The following is a 20933-nucleotide window of genomic DNA, read 5'->3' as shown; positions in this document are numbered from 1 at the left end:
TGTTGGTGCAGCCCAGTCTTAGCATCTTGAAGACATCCTATGTGGCGAACGCATTCATATTGAGTTGTTTTATTTTAACATTACAATCAGATTCCTGAATTTGGTATTTGCTGATACTGACACTGTTAACTGAGCAATTTTCTTTTAAATATTATTATTATTGGTATTATATGTAGTTACATGATGATGCACTAAACCACTCAGCAAAAATATACAAAAATGCATTTAATTTAAATGTATTCCAAAGTAATAAGTGTGTTCAAGCTCCGCCTGTACGTCTTGCTCAGAATTCTGGGGGACAAAAACATATAGGGACTATTTAGCATCATTGCAGCTACAATGTTTTGGCTATGGGCTTAAAATGGCATTATTATATATTTACTATAACTCATGAAAACATCAGACTATGAAATCTGGATTGGTACATGGATCAATGATGGAGGTCCAATATCCTTCTCCTATATCAGTGAGTTAGGTCAGTATCAGCACCAGATATTTGATAGGATCAGCCCCAGCTGTGTTTTATTTTAGGTGGCTGAGAGGAGAATATAACTTTCTTTTTGCTGCTCTGGTTTTTAGAAAAATCCTGCCATCAAAGTGAATCAGGATTATCATTGCGTGTGGATTGTCCACTGCCAGTGAGCCAGAATGTTTAAATAAGACTTCTGTTAAGGGAAACTGCTGTGAACCGTTCTCAAAATACTGCCAATCTCTCCAGCCTTGGGAGAATATTGCAGATTTATGTGTTGTTTTTCTTTTTATAACGCAGTAAAGCTCAATCTTGCATCAGTCTTTCTCATCCTGCAAAGCCGCCTTTTAAATGGAGCACTACTAACTTCTAACAAAGCAATGGGTCGTCCACACTCTAACATATTCCTTAGTTTTCCAATCAGGAAAAACAGAGCAGAAATGTGAATTCATGAGCCAGGTTGCTTCTACGTGCATTATGTATCATTCAACATTTGATTTTATGGAGAAAACTGGCTAAGTGTGGTGGCAGCTGTGCAGCTGTTCACTATTACTGTGACACCTGTCTCAAAAATCTGATGTTCGGCAGAAAAATACCAGCAGTCCAGGGAAATCAACTGTTTCCAGACTTCACAGTTATAGTTCAGCTAAAAGCAAACAGCTGACAGTCTGAATTCATATCCTCACACATATCACAGTGAGAGAAACGGAAGTCAGAGAGGTTTAACTGATTGAATATTTCTTGTTTGAGTTCCAGTTTGTTTTTGTACCTCTGGCATCTCTGGGACGGTGACAGGGGTGTTTCAACGAAATTCTAAGACAATTTAATCAGACATTCACATCACTCTTTGGTTTAATACACATCTGTGTGTCCTGGAACAAAAAGAAGCACGACTGACAAAATATACCACATTGGACACTGACACTCCAGATTCAGTGACTGACATGCTTAACGGCATTGCTGAGAAAAATATATATATTTTTTTTTTTGTTTACCCTTTACTTTTGTTAAGCGTGTTGTGCAGTTGAAATCAACGAATAAATCTTTTCCTTTCCTGGCTCCGAACCTTTGAATGCAACTGGGTAGTTTTTTTTTGTCTGGAATCTCAATAATGCTGGTTTATCCTGCTATAATTCAGAGATTAAGTGTAATATTTCGAAACATGAGACGGCATTTCCATTTGTGCTCAAGTTCCTTTGAAGTCTTCCACTTTTTTTTTAATTGTTAGCCTGTGGGAGTCTGATGACATGTATTCAAAAACAGTTTACTAATAATAATCAGTTAATAATAAATTAATGTTATACATAAATGTAGGCATTCATTTATAAAATGTGACATAAATTGACATGTTTTAATTCGCTTGTGTTTATTTACCTTGGCATTAATTCCCCTATTCATGTGCTTTCCCATTTTGTATATTAGTTAATTCTTTTTTCATTTCTGTATTGTTTCCCTTTGCCCCCACCCCATGCAATGTATTTTATTTCATTACATTTATTATTTATTTCAGTATTTAGCTTCATTATGCAAATGAGGGGAGGTGTATAAAGGAAATACAGAAATAAAAATAAATAAATGAATATATAAATAAATAAAAATTACGGTAAATGGTTGAGTAAATAGTGAAATGACACCAAGGTAAATAAATACAGCAGCGAATTAAAACAGTTGTCAATTTGTCACATTTTGTTTTTTTTTTTAAATATATTTTTAGTGCATTTAAGGCATATTATTTAGTTATTTTTGATTTTGGCAGTTACAGTCCTCCATAGACATGATTAGATTTGGTGAATGTGAGCGTGAACGGTCTGTGTGTGTGTGTGTGTGTCAGCCCTGTGATGAACCAAATGTCACCCGGGATCGGCTCCAGACCCCCACCGCCCTGCTAAAGATAAGCGGTTATAGATAATGGACGGACATTGAGGGAAGTCAACCAACTGAGAGGCAACAGTATTGTTTCCCACAATACTTCATTGTTTCAAGTGTCCAAAGTTGGATTAATACTCACATTCTTTTTTTTAATGGCATATCCACATACATTAGACAGCTGGTCCCTTGAACTGAATGAAAATGAACACTTTATTACACAGACAACTGTTTTTTTATGCATGTATTATAAGTAAACAATATCAGTTTCAGTCCTTTAATCCTTTTTGGGGCTGTCACTTGGTGGTGCTGTTGAGTCTTCACTCGTCTGTGGACTTGTTGCCGTTTCTTCAGCAGCAGCAGCAGCAGCAACGGCTTCTGCTGAGGCTGAAGCTTCACAAACTTGACTCACGGAGTCTTTACCATCTTCAGCAGCTTCGACAGCAGCGTCAGAAACTGCCTTCACAGCAGCTTCCTCCACAGCAGCAGGTTCTGAAATGTCTGCTGCCGCCTGCTGCAGCGTTTCTGTTGTCAGCTGCTTCTGATATCTTGCGGACCGGTCCTCGTACGGCACCACTGACACAGGGATGCGAACCGTGTCCAATCCATTAACCTGAGGAATTAAAAATATGAAGAATAAGCAGAATGGTCTTTGGTAGAATAACATTATATGTCCTGGGAGTCGGACATGAATTGAGAAACTGTTGGCTATTTTCTTATATGGCTTATACGACCCCACTTCAAATAAGTTAAACTATCACTTTAACATTTTAAAACATTTTGCTAGCTGTTGGGAACAACTACTAAAAAGACACCTAAAGCGTGGAGCTGAACTCGCTGCAAAAATTAAATAAAATAATTATAAAATGATGCACTGAAAATGAGCGTTTCTTACCGTAACTTCACACCAGTAGTCACCCAAGTCCTTGACTGACTCAAATGGAAGACTCAATGCATGAGGTGGCACAACAACTCCCAGCTGAGGAAAAGTTTCATTTTTTAATACTTTTCTGTTCAGCAGAAGCTTAACATACTTCTGGTCAAATAGGACATTTCTCAGTGTTTTGGCTGGATAATGAAATGTTGGGGAATCGGAAGAGAAAAGACAAAGACAGCCTTACCTTCTTGAGGAACTGTCTGCAGATGACCTCTTTAGTGACCTGGAAATCATCAGTGGGCATTTTGTTTATCCTCAACTTGGAGCGTTTGAGGAACTCCACCGTCTGTAAAAACAAAACAAAACAAACAAACAAAACATGAGGAATCTTCTTCATTTCGCTCCTGGAGGAAAATCAAATACTTTTAAATATTTTCAGATAAAGACAGCAGATTAAAACTCACCAATTGTCCAGTGCGGGTTTGGACTCTTTCCTCTGGCTTCCCTTCACGCAAAAGCTGTTGTTTAACAAGGTGACAATGATCAGTTGCTGCACATAACTGTCTTATATGTGGGGGGAAATAAATGAACGACGGTATTAAAATGCAGTACATACTCTTAACTCCTCAGCAAACAACTGTTTGTTCTCCGGTGATGGATACACTGCGAGGCCTTGAGCCAGAAGCTTGTTTCTGCCGACTGACTTTTTGACAAACACAGTGTCTCCTCGTCCACCAAGCTCTGTCAGAACAAGTTACAGTTATTTTCATGATGCAAATAAAAGATTTAAATACATATTTTACTTCACATGAAAGTGCACAAATATGATGATGGTGTGATCTGTTCAGAGGGCACTGTACCACTCACTGGGTACTGTCTGATTCAGGATGAGCTCCATCTTCTTCTCGGGAGCATGTTTGGTGTCTTCAACCAGCTTGTAGATTCTGTGCCTTCGAGGGTGAAGCCTCGGCGGACTGCCGACTTTAGATAAGGGCACCTGCCACCAACGTTCCACCACAACTGTGTTCTGTAGAAACAGCAAACTTTGATGTCTCATGTCATTTCCTCGTGAAAAGAAAATGTTACAAAGTGAACTGCAGCGTGTCATGTTTGACGTTACATCTCTCCAGTGTTTTATATCACATTAAATTGAATATTTATTTAGTGACATTTTTTTTTAAACTGACAGACACACACATATATAAATAATGGACAGATTACTTTATTGTGGAGAGAACCTTTACTTTCAGTTCACTTTACTAAAACTCCACTGTGACACATGAAAATTAAAAATGTGGGTACGAATAAAAGAAATGTACTAGTATTAACAGTAAAAATACTCATGCAGAAAACTGTTGGATGTGACTATTCATATTATATGATTGGATTATTATTAGATTACTCATGCATTAATATAAAAGCCTGATTACATTTCAATAGAAACTAAATTATTAAAATAATTACAAGCAACATCAGCAATTGATTAATTAATTGTCTCTCAATCAACACCTACTACTGTAGCTGGGTAATTTAACGTCATATTTTATAAGCTTTGTTTTATTTAGTTACTAAAGCTGTCAGATAAATGTAGTGGAGTAAAAGATGCGATATTTCCCTGTAGTGGTATGGAAGTGTAAAGGGCATGAAAGCAGAAGATTCCAGTAAAGTACCTAAACTTTCTACTTAAGTACAGTACTTGAGTAAATGCATTTCGAAACTGTCAGCCAATGAACAGGAACATATCTGACCAAGTTCAGAGGTCATGTTTTTCAAAAGTCATTTTGCCTGAGCCGAAAACAGCCACTTCATTATATGGCCAGTAAAGTTTTACACAATTCACATCTAATCTAAAAACAGCTCGCTACAGCTAATTATAAACAGTAACGTACAAGTTATTGAGCGCCCTTTAGTTTGTATCAAAATGCTGAGGATCAGTTTCAAACCCTGACGGACAGATTTATTATTTTGAGACACTGACCTGAGCAGGAGTCAGAGAGAAGCTCCTGACAGCCGGCTGGCTGAGCAGGTCCTGAAGGACACGGCGGCCGGTGGAGCTCCACATGTTCATTTACCACCGAAAAACACAACGCCACCTTTAACTCCACCTTTTTATTCGGATAAATCACTAAAAACTTCACTGCAGCCTTGATTTACACACCTTCACCATCTAATTATTCCTCCATCACCTGACAGATAACCGCTGCATGCATGTTGGCTAACAGCTAACTAGCGTGAGCATCTTTGGACGTAAAAGGACCCCATTAGCTCCAGTAGTAGTCCCGAAAAATGCCTGAACTAAAATAAATGATTTTGTGATTAAATCGGGATTTTCAGGCTTTTCTTTTTTTTCTCTCCTTTTATGACTTTATTAATTCCTTCATTCTGTATTTCGTTTTTATTTGTACTGAATATATTTATATATCATTAAAAACAAAGAGCAAGCTTTTTTAAAATATCTTTTATACGTTTTATTTTAATTTCTTTTCAATTATATACTTTTTGTTGTTTATTTGAAGATTTACCGATGAGAAGAAAGAAATGGACCCTGTTAATTCCACCAAAATTCACTTATTTTGTCTCTTTTATGAAGTAGACTAAAATGTTGTACATTGTTTTGCTGATGACAGGAAATAAAAACAATGAGATAACCTGTTAACTCAGCCTGAATGTGTTTATTTCTCAATTATAAAGTATTTAACATGTATAGATTTTAATGCACGTCGAAACAGTATATGTCGATGTGGAAATAGCTGTAAAGGGAACATTCATTAATGCAAAAATTAACTCTTCCCAAGAATTATTGATTAAGCCTTTGAATTGGGTTTGTCATTTAAAAAAAAAAATCGGTCCCCAGAAAAAAAGTTTAAAAATAATTGCCATAGGATTTTCATAATGTAATTAATTATAACAACATGAGAAAACGCCCCAGGATGCACTCAGTGAGCCTTATTATAGTACATTTCAACATTGTGTTTGCTGACCTCCAGTGGTTTCATCTCTCAGCTTGCTGCAGTGATACTCCACAATGTCCCGGTGCTCTTTTGCTTTATGCTTAACACCGTTTCTGCATCAAACATAGTCACATTTGAGCTGTATATATATATATTTTTGTTTAATATTACCCAAGGTTCATTAAAACATCAGCTACACATTCAATCATACAAACAACATAATATCAAACTTTTAATTTCAAGCAATACAGCACAGCACACACACACACATAAAAGAGTAAAATATAAAACACAGTACCAATGACAGTTTATTCAACTCAAAATGTTAGCTGCCTTCGATTATCTAACAACATATCTTCTCAAACAGGAATTGATTTTGTTGTCAAAAGGAAGCACGTGATGTGACAATGCAGTTATGTGAAAGTAATGTGATGTTTCAGCAGGGGTTAGATTTGACTACACTGGCCTGTGTAAAATAACTAATGCTGAATTAAGCTGCAGCACAGCACCATGTGTGCTCATCATAAAATCAAAATTTGATCACACTTTATTCTACAGTACACTGATAAAAAAAATAACAAGCTGTACTTTGTTATAAACTGATGGAAACTAGATTGCAGAAATAAAAATGTAGTTGCACGCTTTGAGAGCTGCTGTTTAAGTGATTTTATTTGCTGGCTACAACTTTTATACCCACTGCACAAGTACAAAAAGAACAGCAAATAATAATAAAAAAAAAAATGAAAACCTCAGCAGCAGAAGCAGAATCCGTCAGGTGAATGGTTGCACTCTTGTAAAAATCACTGTAAATGTAAATTCCTTTGACATCTGGAGACATGAACAAAGGTGTAAATCATACATCACCAGCAGTGGGTTCCTCGGCATTACTTGTCGCACCATAGAAACTGTAGCGGCTCGGTATCAACCTGCGTCTTGCATTTACAGTCGTACAGCAGGTCACTAGAATGCAGCAACAGCAGCAGAAGACCATGACAGCAATACCGATCCACGTCAGGGTGGTGACGATGAAGGCAAACAAGTAGATGGTCCTGTCGCAGTACCGAGACGATTGATCTCCAGATGTGTAGTTGGGAGGATAAATAGGATAAATCCAGTTTGAGCCTACAGGGGAACATTTCACAACATTTTAGTTCAATTTAGAGTTTAAACTCCACACTAAAACTGAACTTGAAGGCTCTTATTAATCCAGAACTTGAGTTTTTGGGTTTTCTTCAGTATCAAAGTAATTCAGTGATAATTCACTGCACATTCATGGATACACTGCAAACAGAAAGAGCTAACAGCTAATCTGGCTGCTTTTCATTGCATGGTGCCAATATGTCAAAATATAAACAAATATTGGTATTTCATGTTGTTCTTTTGTTTGCTGCTATTTTATGTACAAGTAAAAATACTTTGTTACTGTACTTGAGTAGATTTTTCAGATATCTGTACTTAACATAAATATCTGTACTTTCTACTCCTCACATTTTCAAAACAGGCTTCAGTTTTAATGCAAAATGAAAACAAAATAAAAAGATTTAACGAGACAGTAACGACATAAAGGGAAGACGTGACAAGATGAGAAGCGACAAGACAAAAACAATGTTTATGTTAAATATGATGTAAGTAACAACATCAAAATTATGTAAAAGACGTAACAAAATGAAACAGGCAGAGGTGGAATTTCAGAACCTGTAGTTTTTCACTTTTACTTGAGTAAAGAAGTTAAATCAGAACTTCTGCTTTGACCAGAGTATTTTCTACACTTGAGTACTATACTTGAGTACATAATGTGTGGCCTTTGACACCTCTGACTAAACGACATGAGAGGTTTCTGTCTATGCTGCCTTCACTGGTTTTAAGTGGGTGTGACTCGGTGAGAAAAATAGGATGTCACAAACTTCCGTGCACCAAATAGGATTGAGCAACATTTGAATCTGAATCTGATGACAGTTGGTGGGTTGTTTGGTTACCATAAACCAAATCTGATCAAACTACGCTCACACAGATGAGAGTTTTTGAGTGTTAAACTGTTAAAAGTATAGATCAGATTATTTGAAGTGGTAGTTATCCATAGTCAGTGTATTACCAACAATAGATGGTGGACAGGGTCAGCAGCAAAACAGATTTTAGCCACCTGAAAAAGGCTCATTTACAAGAATAAATATCTGTTTAAGGGTACACTATATTTAGAATATTTTCACCACTTTATGTTGCTGTCAGACAACCTGGTATATAAGTAAAGAGCAGACACAACTGGAACGTACATATAAATCACAGGTGGAACTAAAAGCTCAACAGATTGTCTGATCCTGTGCACGCACTTTTCAGGTAGATGTTTTAGAGCTGCTGCAGCAACCAGAAATATTCATTAAAAAAAAACAAACTTTCATACCAAATGCAATAACCTTGCTAAACTTGTTAATATGATTCAGACTGGAGCTGTGCCTGTTATTGTTGTCTGTACTGTGCATGTGCTGTTATAAACAAATGCAGATTGAGGCAGCGGTAGACAACTCCCAGCAAGTCCTGTCTTCTGTGAGATAAAATTTCTGTTTTTGCCAAAGGAGTCTGGTTGAGAGTGAAAGAGTGATATTTGACTTACATAGGGCAAACGATCCCTTTTTGGGGGGGATCTTGGAACTTGTTTTCAAATACAAATCATGTAGAGAAATAGCTTAAGTATTTGTAAACTTAAAAACTTTAAATTAATGTAAACTTTAGCCTCCTGCCTGATTTCATGCAAGAATGTAGAGAGACAGATTTATCCTGCTATAAACTTAACATCTCTGTGATATTTTCTCCCACCTGTGATGAGCCAGATCAAAGTGTACAGGTGTAGCAGGATCGTGCAGGTTGAGCTCAGGATGCAGACGCATCCATCGTCCCAGGCACATCTGAAGTAGGTCACAGTCAGAGCGAGGAGGCTGACCGATCCCAGCACTATCAGGTAGATGGGGATTCTGGGCTCTAATGGACAGCTGTTCACATGTGTAGCCCCTAAGATGCAGGTGTCCCAAATATATAAAATTATATAAAAAAAGAAAGACTCCAAAACATACTGCTTGCTGTCATAAATCTCAGTGATACAATACAGTGATCAAATAGAAATAAACCCACCCAAACCGATGGCTGCAATCATAACCATCCACCAAATTATATTTAGCACAGCTACAGGAAAGGAAGAAGGAGAAGGTTAAGAATCAGTGTAACAATAAAACATAAAATAAGACAGACATAAACATGCAAGAAAGACCTAACCAGTTGCTGAAATCTGCAAGGCACCCTGCAGCCTGATTTCCAGCGGTTCAGACCGATCCATGTCTGCAGTGAAGAAAGTAAGAGTGTTGTCACATTTATAAACAGACATCAGCGGGGAGAGGAGTTATACTGTGTCTTAGTGTTATACTGTACCTGTCCAGGTCTGAATGGAGACACTCTGAAGCCTTTTTTCTTCTACCAGTAGTCACTGAGTGAGTCTACAATCATGCATGAGCTCGCATTAGTCACTTCTTAAAGTCCTACCTATGTTAACATCCTTTGGCAGGATGTTAAGACATATAAGTCAAAGTGTTTCATCAACTCTTTCACAAACTCAGTCTGTATTAAACAAGGAGGAAACGTTACACAGCCCCTTATCTGATACAAACAATCTGCATGCAAAGTGTCATGTGATGTCCTTCTATTTCTCTTGCAAACCACTCTTTTCTTAAATTTTACATTTTGCAATTCACTTGACATAATTGATAGATCTCAATGGGATTGCATGTTGCAGCACAAGAGCTCGATGGATGCAATCCAGCACAGAAAAGACTGTATGTGCACTAAGAGTTACAGGGACAGGAAAACTGCATTATCATCTCATCTCATCGTTGTGATAGCGCGTGTGTGACATTTCGTCAGCTAATATTTTCTGCAGAGCAGGCGGACAGTAAAAACTGAGTACACCTGCTCATGTTTGGTTTTCTCTGTAATTTTAAAACCTGTGCCCGATTGCATGAAACCAGTTAGACTAAGGTTTGTCTCAAATTTTGTTCTAAGGACGAATAAATAAAAAAAAAAAAAAACGAGCTGTGTAAAATCACCATCATATCACAAGACAATAGAGGAGCTTAAATCTAAGAAGTAAAAGCTGTATCGGCTGATCTAGATGAGAAGAATTAAGCAATATTAGAGGGTGTGTTTTTGTGATTCAGTGAAACGGCAATTATGACAGTAAACCTTACTCTAAAGTAGGGTCAACTTGCTCTCCCTATAAAACTTTTTGCTCTTTTTGTCACAGTTTCCCTGGGAACACATGGGCTCTGACGAATAACTCAGCAACAGTCACATCAGTAATAAAACCATAGTTTATAACTCCGGCAAGTAGGTTGACCCTTAGTGCTTTAGTAATGACCTAGTATTCTATATCAGCCATCTGTGGTTTGCTTTACTTGTTGTATAGTTATTGATCAATACTTCTAAAAGAAACCTCAAAAGTTTTAAACAGGTATGGCAGCATTTTTGTGAAAACAATATGAGGGCAGCAGACTGGGATCCAGCTGTGATCTGATCTATACCCCAGTTTAAAGGAGAAATCTGTAATATATTTACTGCACTACAGCATAAAATGACATTAGAAATTTAGGGAAACATGCAAAATTGAAATACTCTCTGACAACAACACTACGGTCAGCATGTTCTCCTCTGAAATTTCCATACCAGTCTGGGATGTTTGTTTCCGTTAATTAGAGTTCACATGAATGCTGAATGTTCGCTGAATGTCTGTTTATGAGTTGTAAGAAATCATTAAAAATCTCTTAGAAGGAGAAGATGTTTATAACGGTTAAATTGAACAAAATGTTAATGCAGTCTGGCAGGCAGTTAATGAACACAGCGGTGGGCTGAACTTCACATTGACAGTTTCTGATCCTGCATCCTGCAGGCAACCAACCTGAGCTTTGAGTCTGGGGAGGAGGAAGCAAGCGAAAACCAGTAGCTTCAACCATAAATTATATATTAAATAGGGAGTCAACCTATTTAATATACTGTCTATGCCTCCAGCTTGTCATATGGGCCACAGTACTTTTTGAACCCTATAGAGTCTTACATGCTGCTCTTTTAATCAAACTGAAGACTCCAGCGATTCAGTGTTGCAATTCTGTAAATCTGTAGGACTTACAAAACACTTAGGACAAATAAAAGAGTACTACTGTTCCAGTATTGCATTATAACATACTGGAACACTGTCAGACTCACAATGGACTTTTTTGAGAAAAAAGTTGCAAAAATGCTGCAGAACCAGATTTCCTCAAAACGTGATGCCTACATTACCCACAATGCAACTTGTCTGATGGACCCTCAGTCTATCAGGTTTGCATGCTGTGTGTCAGTGACAGTCAATGTACCCTCATGCAGATATGAGGAGTGAGCTTCAGGTCCGGTGAACTTCCTCATTTCGCGTTCATTTTCAAATTTGTAGCCTTGAGGCAAGAAAAGGCTTCATGCAACTTTTTTCAGTACTCATCAACAGAGTTCTCTTTTAATGTGGTTACTGTGTTCAGTAAAATGGTTTTTAAAAATTAAAGGTAACAGTAAACCATGCAAACACAATAAAATCTGCTTCAGCATGCATGTGGCTCATGTTCTGCAAGTCATAAAACAGCAATGTGACGGTTGAAGTTGGTTTATGATGCAAAACTTGGTACACTTGCGCTCTACCTCATGGACACACACATACACACCAATGAGCCACAACAGGATGTTTGTGGCAACAAACAAGTGCCTCTGCAGCAGCACTGCCACCCTGTGACAATGAAACATGGCTGCTTACATCTGAGTTGGCTCAAATATAACTCCTGTTACTGATTCTTTCCCTCGAGCAGTCTATCCCTGAAATGCTCTGGAACGGAGCAGAGATCGATATTTAGGTAAACTGTGCCACCGATTTCTCACCTGTAGACCAGGGGAAATGGCCGTATGGCTGTGTTGTGGATGAAAGCAGTAGCACTGCAGGGATAAGTAGGTAAAGGGTTATGTCCATGTTACAGTACAAACCCAGGGAGGTCAGAAAGAGACCAGAGAAATATATGAATTATCTCCACTCTGAGACATTTTATCTGTCACTCACTGTGAACAATACACAACATGATGAAAAACTAATATTTTATGTAATTATGTAATATAAACTAAAGTCAGGGCTTTTTGGGGCCCTATGCAAAATGCTGTTTGGGGGCCACTATTTTGTGAAATTATGGTGGGAGAATCCCAAATCCTCTAAGGCAGTCTGGGGTGTGGATTTAACATTTAAATGCATCAATCTGTTGCACTTCTGTTGCATGACTGTCAAAATCTACTGAACTGGGCTTGCTCCTGAATAAAGTTGCATGCTTTAATAGTGAAAATCACTAGTGGAAACTACAAGTGAGAAAAGGCAGAAGAGACACAGAACCACAAAACCTGACATTGGCTTATGCAAAGTCAAGAAATATCTGTGACAGCTGGACTGGTGCCCCCAGGTGATACATTATTATTTATTCAGGTTATTTGGTCTTTATCACAGTTTCCAAATGACCGTACTGATTGTGGTAATTCACAATATGTGTCAAAACAGCAGTTAAAACACACTAGCAATTTATTTTCACATGTTGCCGTTTTTATTTTGTGTGACATTTTATTTTATTTCCAGTATCTTTGGCGAATGACACAATGACAAGTTTCATCCGAGGTATAATTTAAATCTCCAGTGTGTAAGATTTACAGGGATCTATTGGCAGAATATGGCAGGAATGGAATATAATATTCATATGTGTGTTTTTATTAGTTTATAATCACTTGAAAATAAGGATATTTGTGTTTTAGTGAGGCGTTTATATCTGCAGAGGGGTGAAGGTCTTCTTCCATGGAGGCCGCCATGTTGAACCACCATGTTTCTACAGTAGACCAGAACAAACAAACCAAACATTGGCTTAAGATATGACCTTTGCGTGGAAGGGGAGGCGAGAGGTATTCAGTTGGTTTTAATTAACAACCTCACCTGCTAGATGCCTCTGAATCCTACAAACTGGTCCTTTAAATCATGTTAATTCAATTTTAAGCAACATTTCTCATTGATCGTACCGTCATTGACCAGTCTACTGTTCCCTCCTTAATGTTTGATCAGCTTTTTTCTCAGTGAAGAAATCACATATTTCAAACTTGCCTTGCTCTCTACTGGGTCATAGGCCTGACTTCTCTTTACAGCCTCTGTTACTTGGAAGTCAATGATCATTTGAATAATGGGAGCGGCGGGAAAGTCCATGCATATGATCCCAAGGCGCTGGTTCAGGTCCGTCTTGGCCTTCAGGTATTTGTACAGTTGTGCGTTGATGCGCTGAGCGACGGCTCTGGGGTACGCAAACAGACCAGCTCCACTGGTGTAGGTGAGGAAAATCTGGGCCATGTTTCCGGTAGGTGCAGCCTCCAGGTGCTCATAGACGCTCTGCCATTTCTCCTCCAAATTCAGAAGGGTGGGTACCTACAGGGAACAGAAAACATTTGAAGGGATAGCTCAGATTAATCAATGCGGGGTTGTGTGACATAGTTATGCATAGTCAGTGTATTACCTACAGTAGATGGCGGTCGACGCACCCCCAGTTTGGAGAAGCAGAAAGGAGTCCTGCTGTAGGAAGCTAAGGAATTAACTACTGTGAACAGAGTCAGCAGCAGAACTACATGAGTTTAGTTTTACTTTGTCGTCAAACCTTTTCTACCGTTATATAATACAAATATTGCTCTCTCCAAACCAACCAAACTCTGCAAAAACACCTGACTGAAGTGTTTTAAGGGGTTAGCTGAGATTAACCAAAGACACACGATGACACAAATGAACTAACTAATCAAAGCAGCAGTAGGTCAGCAACTCCCATCTTCTGCAAAGTAAAATTACTATTTTCGCTTAAGGAGTCTGGTTGCTTTGCAGAGAGTCATATTTGGTTTACATAACAGCGGTTTCCCGTTGGAAAAGGCTGTCCGACAGCAGGGTAAAGCTCTGAAAATATTTTAATTATAGTGGACACTTGATTTGTTTTTAGGTGGACCTTTTTTTAAGGTGGCTAAAATATGATTTGCTGTTGATCCTGTCCACAGCAGTACATTGCTTAGCTTCAAACACCAAGTGCTCCTGCTGCTTCTCCAAACTGGGGTTGTGCCACCCATCGCCGTCTACTGTAGGTAATACACAATAAACTATACATAAGTACCTCCTGCAGCCCCACTTAAATATACAATATATTTATATTTATTTAAATATAAATATACAAATTGTCTCTTTAACAACTCAAAAGCATTCGGAAAATATGTCTTGAGTTTTGGTGCTGTTCACCAGGGGACTATTTACAGATTCATGAATCCTTGAATGCTAAATAAAGGCGAGGTGTGGAGCTATATGTAAGTCATTTTAACAAGGTATTTGAACTTATTTTGCAAAACAAAAACCCACATATTAGATACAATGTATTACTTCTTGAATGGGTGGATTTTTGTGCTCTGATATTAGGTTTGAATTGGGCGTGCTTGGACAAAAATTATCTAATTAATTCAGTGGACCAAACATAAAATAATGGCAGGTTGAGAACTCCTGAACTAAAGTGTACTACTCTTGGTTGAGCTGGAACATTTAGCAAGATCTAGCATCCTTTTTGTCTTTTTTCCCTTTTGTTGTGGGCCAAATTGGTTTTGATTTGTGTTTTTTTTATTTTTCTGTGAAATCTGTGACTTCTTTATACCCTCCAATCATCTGCTATGTCCATGGAGCCATAGCGCATCCCCAAGTCTGGCCCAGAAAACTCCTGCAGGACGATGATTTTCCCTCGGGCCTCTGCCATGGTTGGTATGAGCCGACTGTGCCACAGCATGTCCCAGTTAGCGTAGCGATGGATGTAGTCGACCACGGCGCCGTAGATGTCGTGCGTCTCACTGAACTCCTCCCTTACGCGCATCAGCACCGTTTCACTGGGGTACTCTTGAAGGAAGTCAACCACACCCTCCAGCACGTGGCCGAAGTGCGCCCGCTGATAAGACACCCCATGATGGATGGTGAGGTTCCCCTTGACGTGACGGAGACGGATGTCCAGGTAGCGGACGCCGGCTTGGAGCTGAGAGGCCAGGCTCCAGGTCTGGCACTCGGCGTACACGCCGCCGTAGACCGCCATGGTGTTGTGGGTCCCAGGCATGGTGACCTCAGACAGCGGCTGTTCATCGGGGATGCTGGCCATCCAGGACGGGTTGAGGAACTCTGGGTTCGGTGTGTCATCATAGTCTGGTCTCTGAATGGCACCATGACTCAAAACAATGACACTAAAACACAAGAGAAGTTTGTCAGTGAACAGAGGCATAAAACCACATTTGTCAAGTTTCCCTTAAATTAAAGTGCTTTACCTTTTCTATAAGTATTCTGTTGTTTGTTGCTAGAAGGTCCTCTGTGACTATTTTCCTCAGATTTTTATTATAAATTTATTTATTATTATTTATTATAAATTTTAAGGGACCCTCAACAGTCCCCTAAAAATTAAATAATTGAGAGACCAAGATGCATTTTTGTGGACAGAGAAAACCCACTGGACACTATGAGTGATATGCAACTTGCTCGAGTGTTTAGATTTGACGTTAACACTAACAACTTTGCAGCTAGCAGGCCAAACTCATATATTTGTTTCACAGCAAGATTGATTCGTCAGTTACTTCCATGTATTTGTTATGGCTGAGTTAAATTTACTTTCTGTGCTTGTGCTTTCCATATTCTTCGACGGGAACAACATTTGCATAATTCTTCTTCTCTTTCTTTTCTCTTTGTCATTGATTTTGGAGAAGCTAGCTAACTCGAAATAAATTTCGGTTTAGGGAATTATTTACCTTAATGGACAAACTTCTTCTTCTTCTCAGATGACGTGATGATGTGATGTGGTGTTTTTTTTTTTCATATTTGAACTTTATTCTATTTTTTTAAGTGTCTTCTAAGTTAAGACAAATTGTCTAACTTTAAAGGTCCAGTGCATAATATTAAGAGGGATTTATTTACAGAATATGACAGAAATGGAATATAATACCAAACAATGGCTCTAGATAACGTGTCTCACACAAACACACTCTTTGTCCCACGTTTGATTTGTTGGGATTTGGTCACCCTATGTGTGTGTCCTGCATAAATCGGCCTCTGGGATAATTAAAGTCCTATTCAACTGATAATAAAACTAAAAAACTAAAAATGTTTATGTAAATAAATGCAATGCTAATTAGTCAGTTAGGATACTGCGTAATCAATATGATGCGTTTTTAATTTACTCACCCCACGAGCACCATCAGCTTTAATAACATCTTCTGCACTTTCGTCATGTCGGATCAGTTGTGATGACAGGCTCTGTGATCAGCAGAGGTAAAGAAAAATACAACTGAGGTCAACATTCAAGAAAATTCTGAGAAAATTCAAGTTCATGTTCTGATATTATGGAGTATTTTCCCAATTACGATGTTAATGGTGACCTGAGAAACTAATCTAAAAAGCCTCACATGTTGTAGGGCTACTAAAAACTTTCCTCAGTTGATACAGAAATTTTACTTGGTCTCTTGTGCTGCTGTCTCATAGTTTTGATCCCTGGATGCTGAGTTCAAACCTGAAATCTACATTAGTCACATCCAGACAACGTGTCCAGAGCTTTAGGCTGTTTAGTGTTTATTGAGAATAAAACACATCAGATAGCAAAACCCACAACTCTAATTATCTGCCAGGCTGGAATGCACTTTAATATTACTAAAAAAGAAAAAGAAAAAAACACTTTCCCTTCGTGTGAGTATGTCAGCCAATACAGAAACCCAACAAACAGTGGAAACAATTCGATTCTGACGTTGACCCCAGCTCACCCCACCGCACCATTTCAATGGCAGGCTTAAACCTTTCTAATCCCAAAACTGAACCAAACCGCCCACAGCTGCTGTGTCAAACCTGCTGATGTGCTGCTGCTGCTGTCATCCGCTCCAGTTCATACCTGAAACCAGAAGGTGTTCGTCCTCAGTCGGGTCCGGGTGACTGTGGACAGAGAGAGAGGGACAGAGAGAGAGAGAGAGAGAGGGAGAGGAGTTTCAGGGGGTCAGAGGCAAAATGACAGAGTCAGAGTGTCGACCTGGGATGTTATTGTGGGAAATACCATAGAGGAGCAGCTGAGCTCTACGCTACAGAGCAGGGGAGGGAGCAGAGGGGTGTGTTTGTGTGTGAGAGGGTTCATCTCATCACGTCCCTCACTTACTGTGGCTCAGAACAAAAAAAAAAAAAAAAAAAAAGTCAAAGAAAGAAAGAAGGAATCCAATGAGTCTGTGAATATCTTGTTGAGCATCTGAATGTTAAAGGGACAGTTCATCTCAAAAATGCATATTTTTCCTCTTACCTGTAGAGCTGTTTATCCATCTAGATTGTTCTGGTGTGAGTGACAGAGTTTTGGAGACATCGGCCATATAGAGAAGTTTGTCTTCTTTCATACAGGCTTGAGGAGTAATGGATTACGTGTAACAGGATTATCTGGATAATCTGGATACAAAAAAAGGTAGCTGTATTCCATTACAGTTAAAGATAAAGAAGATGTAATCAGATTGCAGTTGAAAGTTAAAATAAAGAGTGATATACTCCAATGCCCAGTGTGCACCAAGTTGCCATTTCATTATCCCGGTCTCTGGTGGAAAAATTATTAATTGGGAAGAAATTTCACCATATTTTGTCAGTCAATCAATCAATATATTGTGTAACAAAGAAAGGAACAGCTGGACAATAAACCTAAGAATGAACTATTAAATTAATTTGTATCAAGTTTGATAATCATTTGAAATAAATTTGTTAAATAAAAAAAGTCAAAGCTTCCAAAATGTGAATATCTTGTGGTTTCTTTACTCCTTTCTGACTGAATATTTTTGAGTTGTGAACAAAACAAGACATTTGAGGACTTTTTTCATCTGACATTTTGACTTATTGATTAATGATCAACAGATTTATCAATAATGAAAACAACGGTTACAGGAAATATTTTTCAAGTGACAGGATTGTAATACGGTTAATTGATCAGTTAATTGTTTTGAGGTAATAGAAAAGTAATGGAAATCACTTTAATATTGTAATACTTTGATTACATTGCTGACTACTCCGCAAGTCAAATGCCGTCTCGTTCCATTATATTAGAGACATGGGAGACATTTCTGGCCGATGTCTCCAAAACTCTGCAGCTCACACCAAAACTATCTCGATGGATAAATAGCACTTAGGTAAGAGGAAAAATAAGTATTTTTGAATTTTGGGTGAACTGTCCCTTTAAAGGTTTCTTTAATCCCCTGTTACGGGTGCTGTAATAACTTATAGCACCTTATTTTATTTAAAAAATCTGATTCATACATTTATGTGTAACAGGCTACAGTGATTTAAAATACAACATTTGACTTTGGTCAGTACGCTGTAAATTCTAACAAGTTAAGTTTAAAACAATCAGGAAACACTTTAGGAAAAGTAAATAAAAGATCTTAATTGTATCAAATTGTGCCTCCAACTAAATATATAAGAAAACAGGTAAATATTATAGAATGAAACAAGTGTCAGGGCAAAAAGCTACTATAAATTATGTTAAGGCACTATTTAATTTAAGTAAGGACTTTCTTTGCATTTACAGCAAAGAATGACTTTATAATCACCCAGAAATTGTTTGTTTTAGTTACAACAGTCTTATGTGCACAATGGCAGGTGAATGTTTTCCCACAGGGTTTCTTATCAGTTATGAAAACCCCCCAAAATAGACCCAATATTGATTATACAAAAGTAAGAATTTCAGTAGAAAGAACTTAGATAGATGTAGTCTAGATATTTAAAACATGAAAGGTCTATGAATATATTTTGACATACAACAGGCTATTTTAAGAATTATTTATCCTTAATATCTTACCTATTATAAAGTATCCTGTCGACTTTAACAGGATATAAGATACGTTTTGGTGTTAATGTGAGGGGTCATCAAAAACAGATGAATAAAGAATAACATAATTTGAATCTCATGTCTTTGTTTTATTAGTTTTCATACATTTTTTAAAGGTAAGTATTTAATTAGAAATATTGCAGAATTATTTAAAACTTGAATATTAAACAAAATGGACTGAATTTTTTGAAAACAAACAAACAAATAAACAAACAAAAACCTCTTATTTTATAATGACATCTCTTTGCTCACTTGCAGTACCACCACAACCCACCAGATAGCGTCTTTTTTAAATCACATTGTCAGACATGGGCTTCCTTCGCTCACAGAGCTTTTGTTAAAGCATATGAGGTGGACAAAAAAAAAAAATCAAACCCTGCAAGAAGGATAGACATATTATCCTTTTTTTGTTTGTTTGTTTGTTTCCTTTTTTTCAGAAAAGCTCTTGTGCTCTCTGTTTTGATTTGTTTGGGCATTAAGAAACTACACGTCACACTTGTCACATTTTCACAAAAAGCCATATAACACAACCCAAGTGTATAAAACTATGCTTTATGTTAATATCTGTGGGGAAACTGAAGGTGTTTGACTTGAATCCCTGCGCGCAAAACAACACAAAAATAGTATGTGGAAGACTTTTTTAAAAATTTCACAGAACAGTAAACTGAGAAAGGTGTAAAATGAGATCACAGTGATTGACTTGCACTTCAGTTGTACACAGCTGCTGTTCACACACGTCTTCTTGCAAACTAGATATTGGAAACTGATCAGTTTGCTCCAGTTTCTCTTCTTTCTCAGGTTACAATCCGGTATGTAAATTCTCCTCACTCTGCAGCAAACGATACATCAAAATAATACAAGTGCACAAAATACTAAATGTAATAAAGTTTTAAGACATTTTATTTTGTAATTTTGAATGGTTTCTGCGTGATGTATCAAGCATTTGTTGTTGTTCAAGAAAATTATTGCATCAATTCGCAATGGAGGTCACATACTGTGTTTTTTATGGAACCTGGCAGCAGCAAATATCCACAAATCTCTGCATATTTGCAGAGATTTGTGGATATTCCTGCACAGCAGATTGATGAATGGCAAAAACAAAGCTGGGCGATACAGCCTTTAAATAATGTATTGATATTTTTAGGCTATTCCGCAACACAATATATATCTCGATATACACTCTTTCTCTAAAATAACACTGTTAATGCTCAATAGTGCAATAAGATTTCTGATAAATAATCATCAGATAATGTGGATATACTGACTAAAATATATCTGCATATATTGCCCAGCTCTGCTCACCAGCTGGTGCAAGTGGCAACTATATAAACTGTTCATATTTAAATTAGTCTTAAATTATTGCATGACCAGATTAAAAAAGACTGCAGCTCTGTCACAGATCAGATCAGCTGTCTGCAAAACATCTACTGGATAAAAAAAAACAACAACACAAAAGAGCGCCGCATCTCAGAGCTCCTCTACTGTATGAATGACATCATTATGACAAATATGCTTGAAATTAATATTTTTGGACGAGCACAAAATAATTCATCTCAGCACAGCTCGTCCCGTCACAGGACACACACTGCGAGGTCCTGCACCCTGTGGGGTCAGACGGAGTGTATCTGAGGAGTGTGTGTGTGTGTGTGAGTGTGTGTACATGGAAAAAGTCTGCAGATGTTTTCCAGATTTGTCCCATATCACTACGCGGGAAGTCAAATATTATGTAACAGACTTGTCCTTGTCCTGCTGAATAATATTTGGTCAGCTGTTAATACAGATTTTACACCCAGAGTGCAAAGAGTAGA

General features: G+C 37.8%; 3 protein-coding genes across 4 annotated transcripts; all 3 read right to left on the bottom strand.

Annotated features, from left to right (window-relative positions):
* Positions 1 to 2500: 2500 nt before the first annotated feature.
* On the bottom strand, positions 2501 to 5467 carry mrpl9 (mitochondrial ribosomal protein L9). The gene is made up of 7 exons (XM_084738893.1): positions 5191 to 5467; positions 4080 to 4239; positions 3829 to 3953; positions 3677 to 3730; positions 3457 to 3558; positions 3231 to 3314; positions 2501 to 2948 (listed from the first exon to the last, which is right to left on the bottom strand). The coding sequence occupies exons 1-7, from the start codon at positions 5278 to 5280 to the stop codon at positions 2613 to 2615; spliced, it is 951 nt and encodes a 316-aa protein (XP_084595019.1). The 5' UTR covers positions 5281 to 5467; the 3' UTR covers positions 2501 to 2612.
* Positions 5468 to 6780: 1313 nt separating this feature from the next.
* On the bottom strand, positions 6781 to 9722 carry LOC146313301 (transmembrane protein 272-like). Its single transcript, XM_084739208.1, has 4 exons — positions 9428 to 9722; positions 9287 to 9337; positions 8963 to 9166; positions 6781 to 7285 (listed from the first exon to the last, which is right to left on the bottom strand). The coding sequence occupies exons 1-4, from the start codon at positions 9534 to 9536 to the stop codon at positions 7017 to 7019; spliced, it is 633 nt and encodes a 210-aa protein (XP_084595334.1). The 5' UTR covers positions 9537 to 9722; the 3' UTR covers positions 6781 to 7016.
* A 3290-nt stretch (positions 9723 to 13012) lies between these two features.
* LOC146313300 (uncharacterized) lies at positions 13013 to 17447 on the bottom strand. 2 transcript variants are annotated; one of them, XM_084739062.1, is made up of 4 exons: positions 17124 to 17447; positions 16470 to 16541; positions 14911 to 15481; positions 13013 to 13661 (listed from the first exon to the last, which is right to left on the bottom strand). In XM_084739062.1, exons 2-4 carry the CDS (start codon positions 16514 to 16516, stop codon positions 13293 to 13295), a joined length of 987 nt encoding a protein of 328 aa, XP_084595188.1. In that variant the 5' UTR covers positions 16517 to 16541; positions 17124 to 17447; the 3' UTR covers positions 13013 to 13292. The 2 variants fall into 2 exon arrangements, with proteins under 2 accessions (XP_084595188.1, XP_084595187.1); XM_084739061.1 differs by having other exon boundaries at positions 17167 to 17447.
* Between the last annotated feature and the right edge of the window lie 3486 nt (positions 17448 to 20933).

This window comes from Lutjanus erythropterus, chromosome 16 (genome assembly GCF_056507025.1).
Source record: "Lutjanus erythropterus isolate fLutEry1 chromosome 16, fLutEry1.hap2, whole genome shotgun sequence".
NCBI classification, from domain to species: domain Eukaryota; kingdom Metazoa; phylum Chordata; class Actinopteri; order Lutjaniformes; family Lutjanidae; genus Lutjanus; species Lutjanus erythropterus.
The sequence above is the reverse complement of the archived record's forward strand: the minus strand, read 5'-3'. Positions and strand labels throughout refer to the sequence as shown.

Coding starts and splice junctions, on each gene's coding strand:
- mrpl9 (XM_084738893.1), bottom strand. CDS start 5,280: ATGAACATGTGGAGCTCCACCGGCCGCCGTGTCCTTCAGGACCTGCTC. Junction 3,559..3,676: donor AAACCCGCACTGGACAATTG/GTGAGTTTTAAT, acceptor TTGTTTTTACAG/ACGGTGGAGTTCCTCAAACG. Junction 2,949..3,230: donor ACTACTGGTGTGAAGTTACG/GTAAGAAACGCT, acceptor TTAATTCCTCAG/GTTAATGGATTGGACACGGT.
- LOC146313301 (XM_084739208.1), bottom strand. CDS start 9,536: ATGTCTGTTTATAAATGTGACAACACTCTTACTTTCTTCACTGCAGAC. Junction 9,338..9,427: donor CTTGCAGATTTCAGCAACTG/GTTAGGTCTTTC, acceptor CCTTTCCTGTAG/CTGTGCTAAATATAATTTGG. Junction 9,167..9,286: donor GATTGCAGCCATCGGTTTGG/GTGGGTTTATTT, acceptor CCTGCATCTTAG/GGGCTACACATGTGAACAGC.
- LOC146313300 (XM_084739062.1), bottom strand. CDS start 16,516: ATGACGAAAGTGCAGAAGATGTTATTAAAGCTGATGGTGCTCGTGGG. Junction 15,482..16,469: donor AAGCTGATGGTGCTCGTGGG/GTGAGTAAATTA, acceptor CTTGTGTTTTAG/TGTCATTGTTTTGAGTCATG. Junction 13,662..14,910: donor ACATAGCAGATGATTGGAGG/GTATAAAGAAGT, acceptor TGTTCCCTGTAG/GTACCCACCCTTCTGAATTT.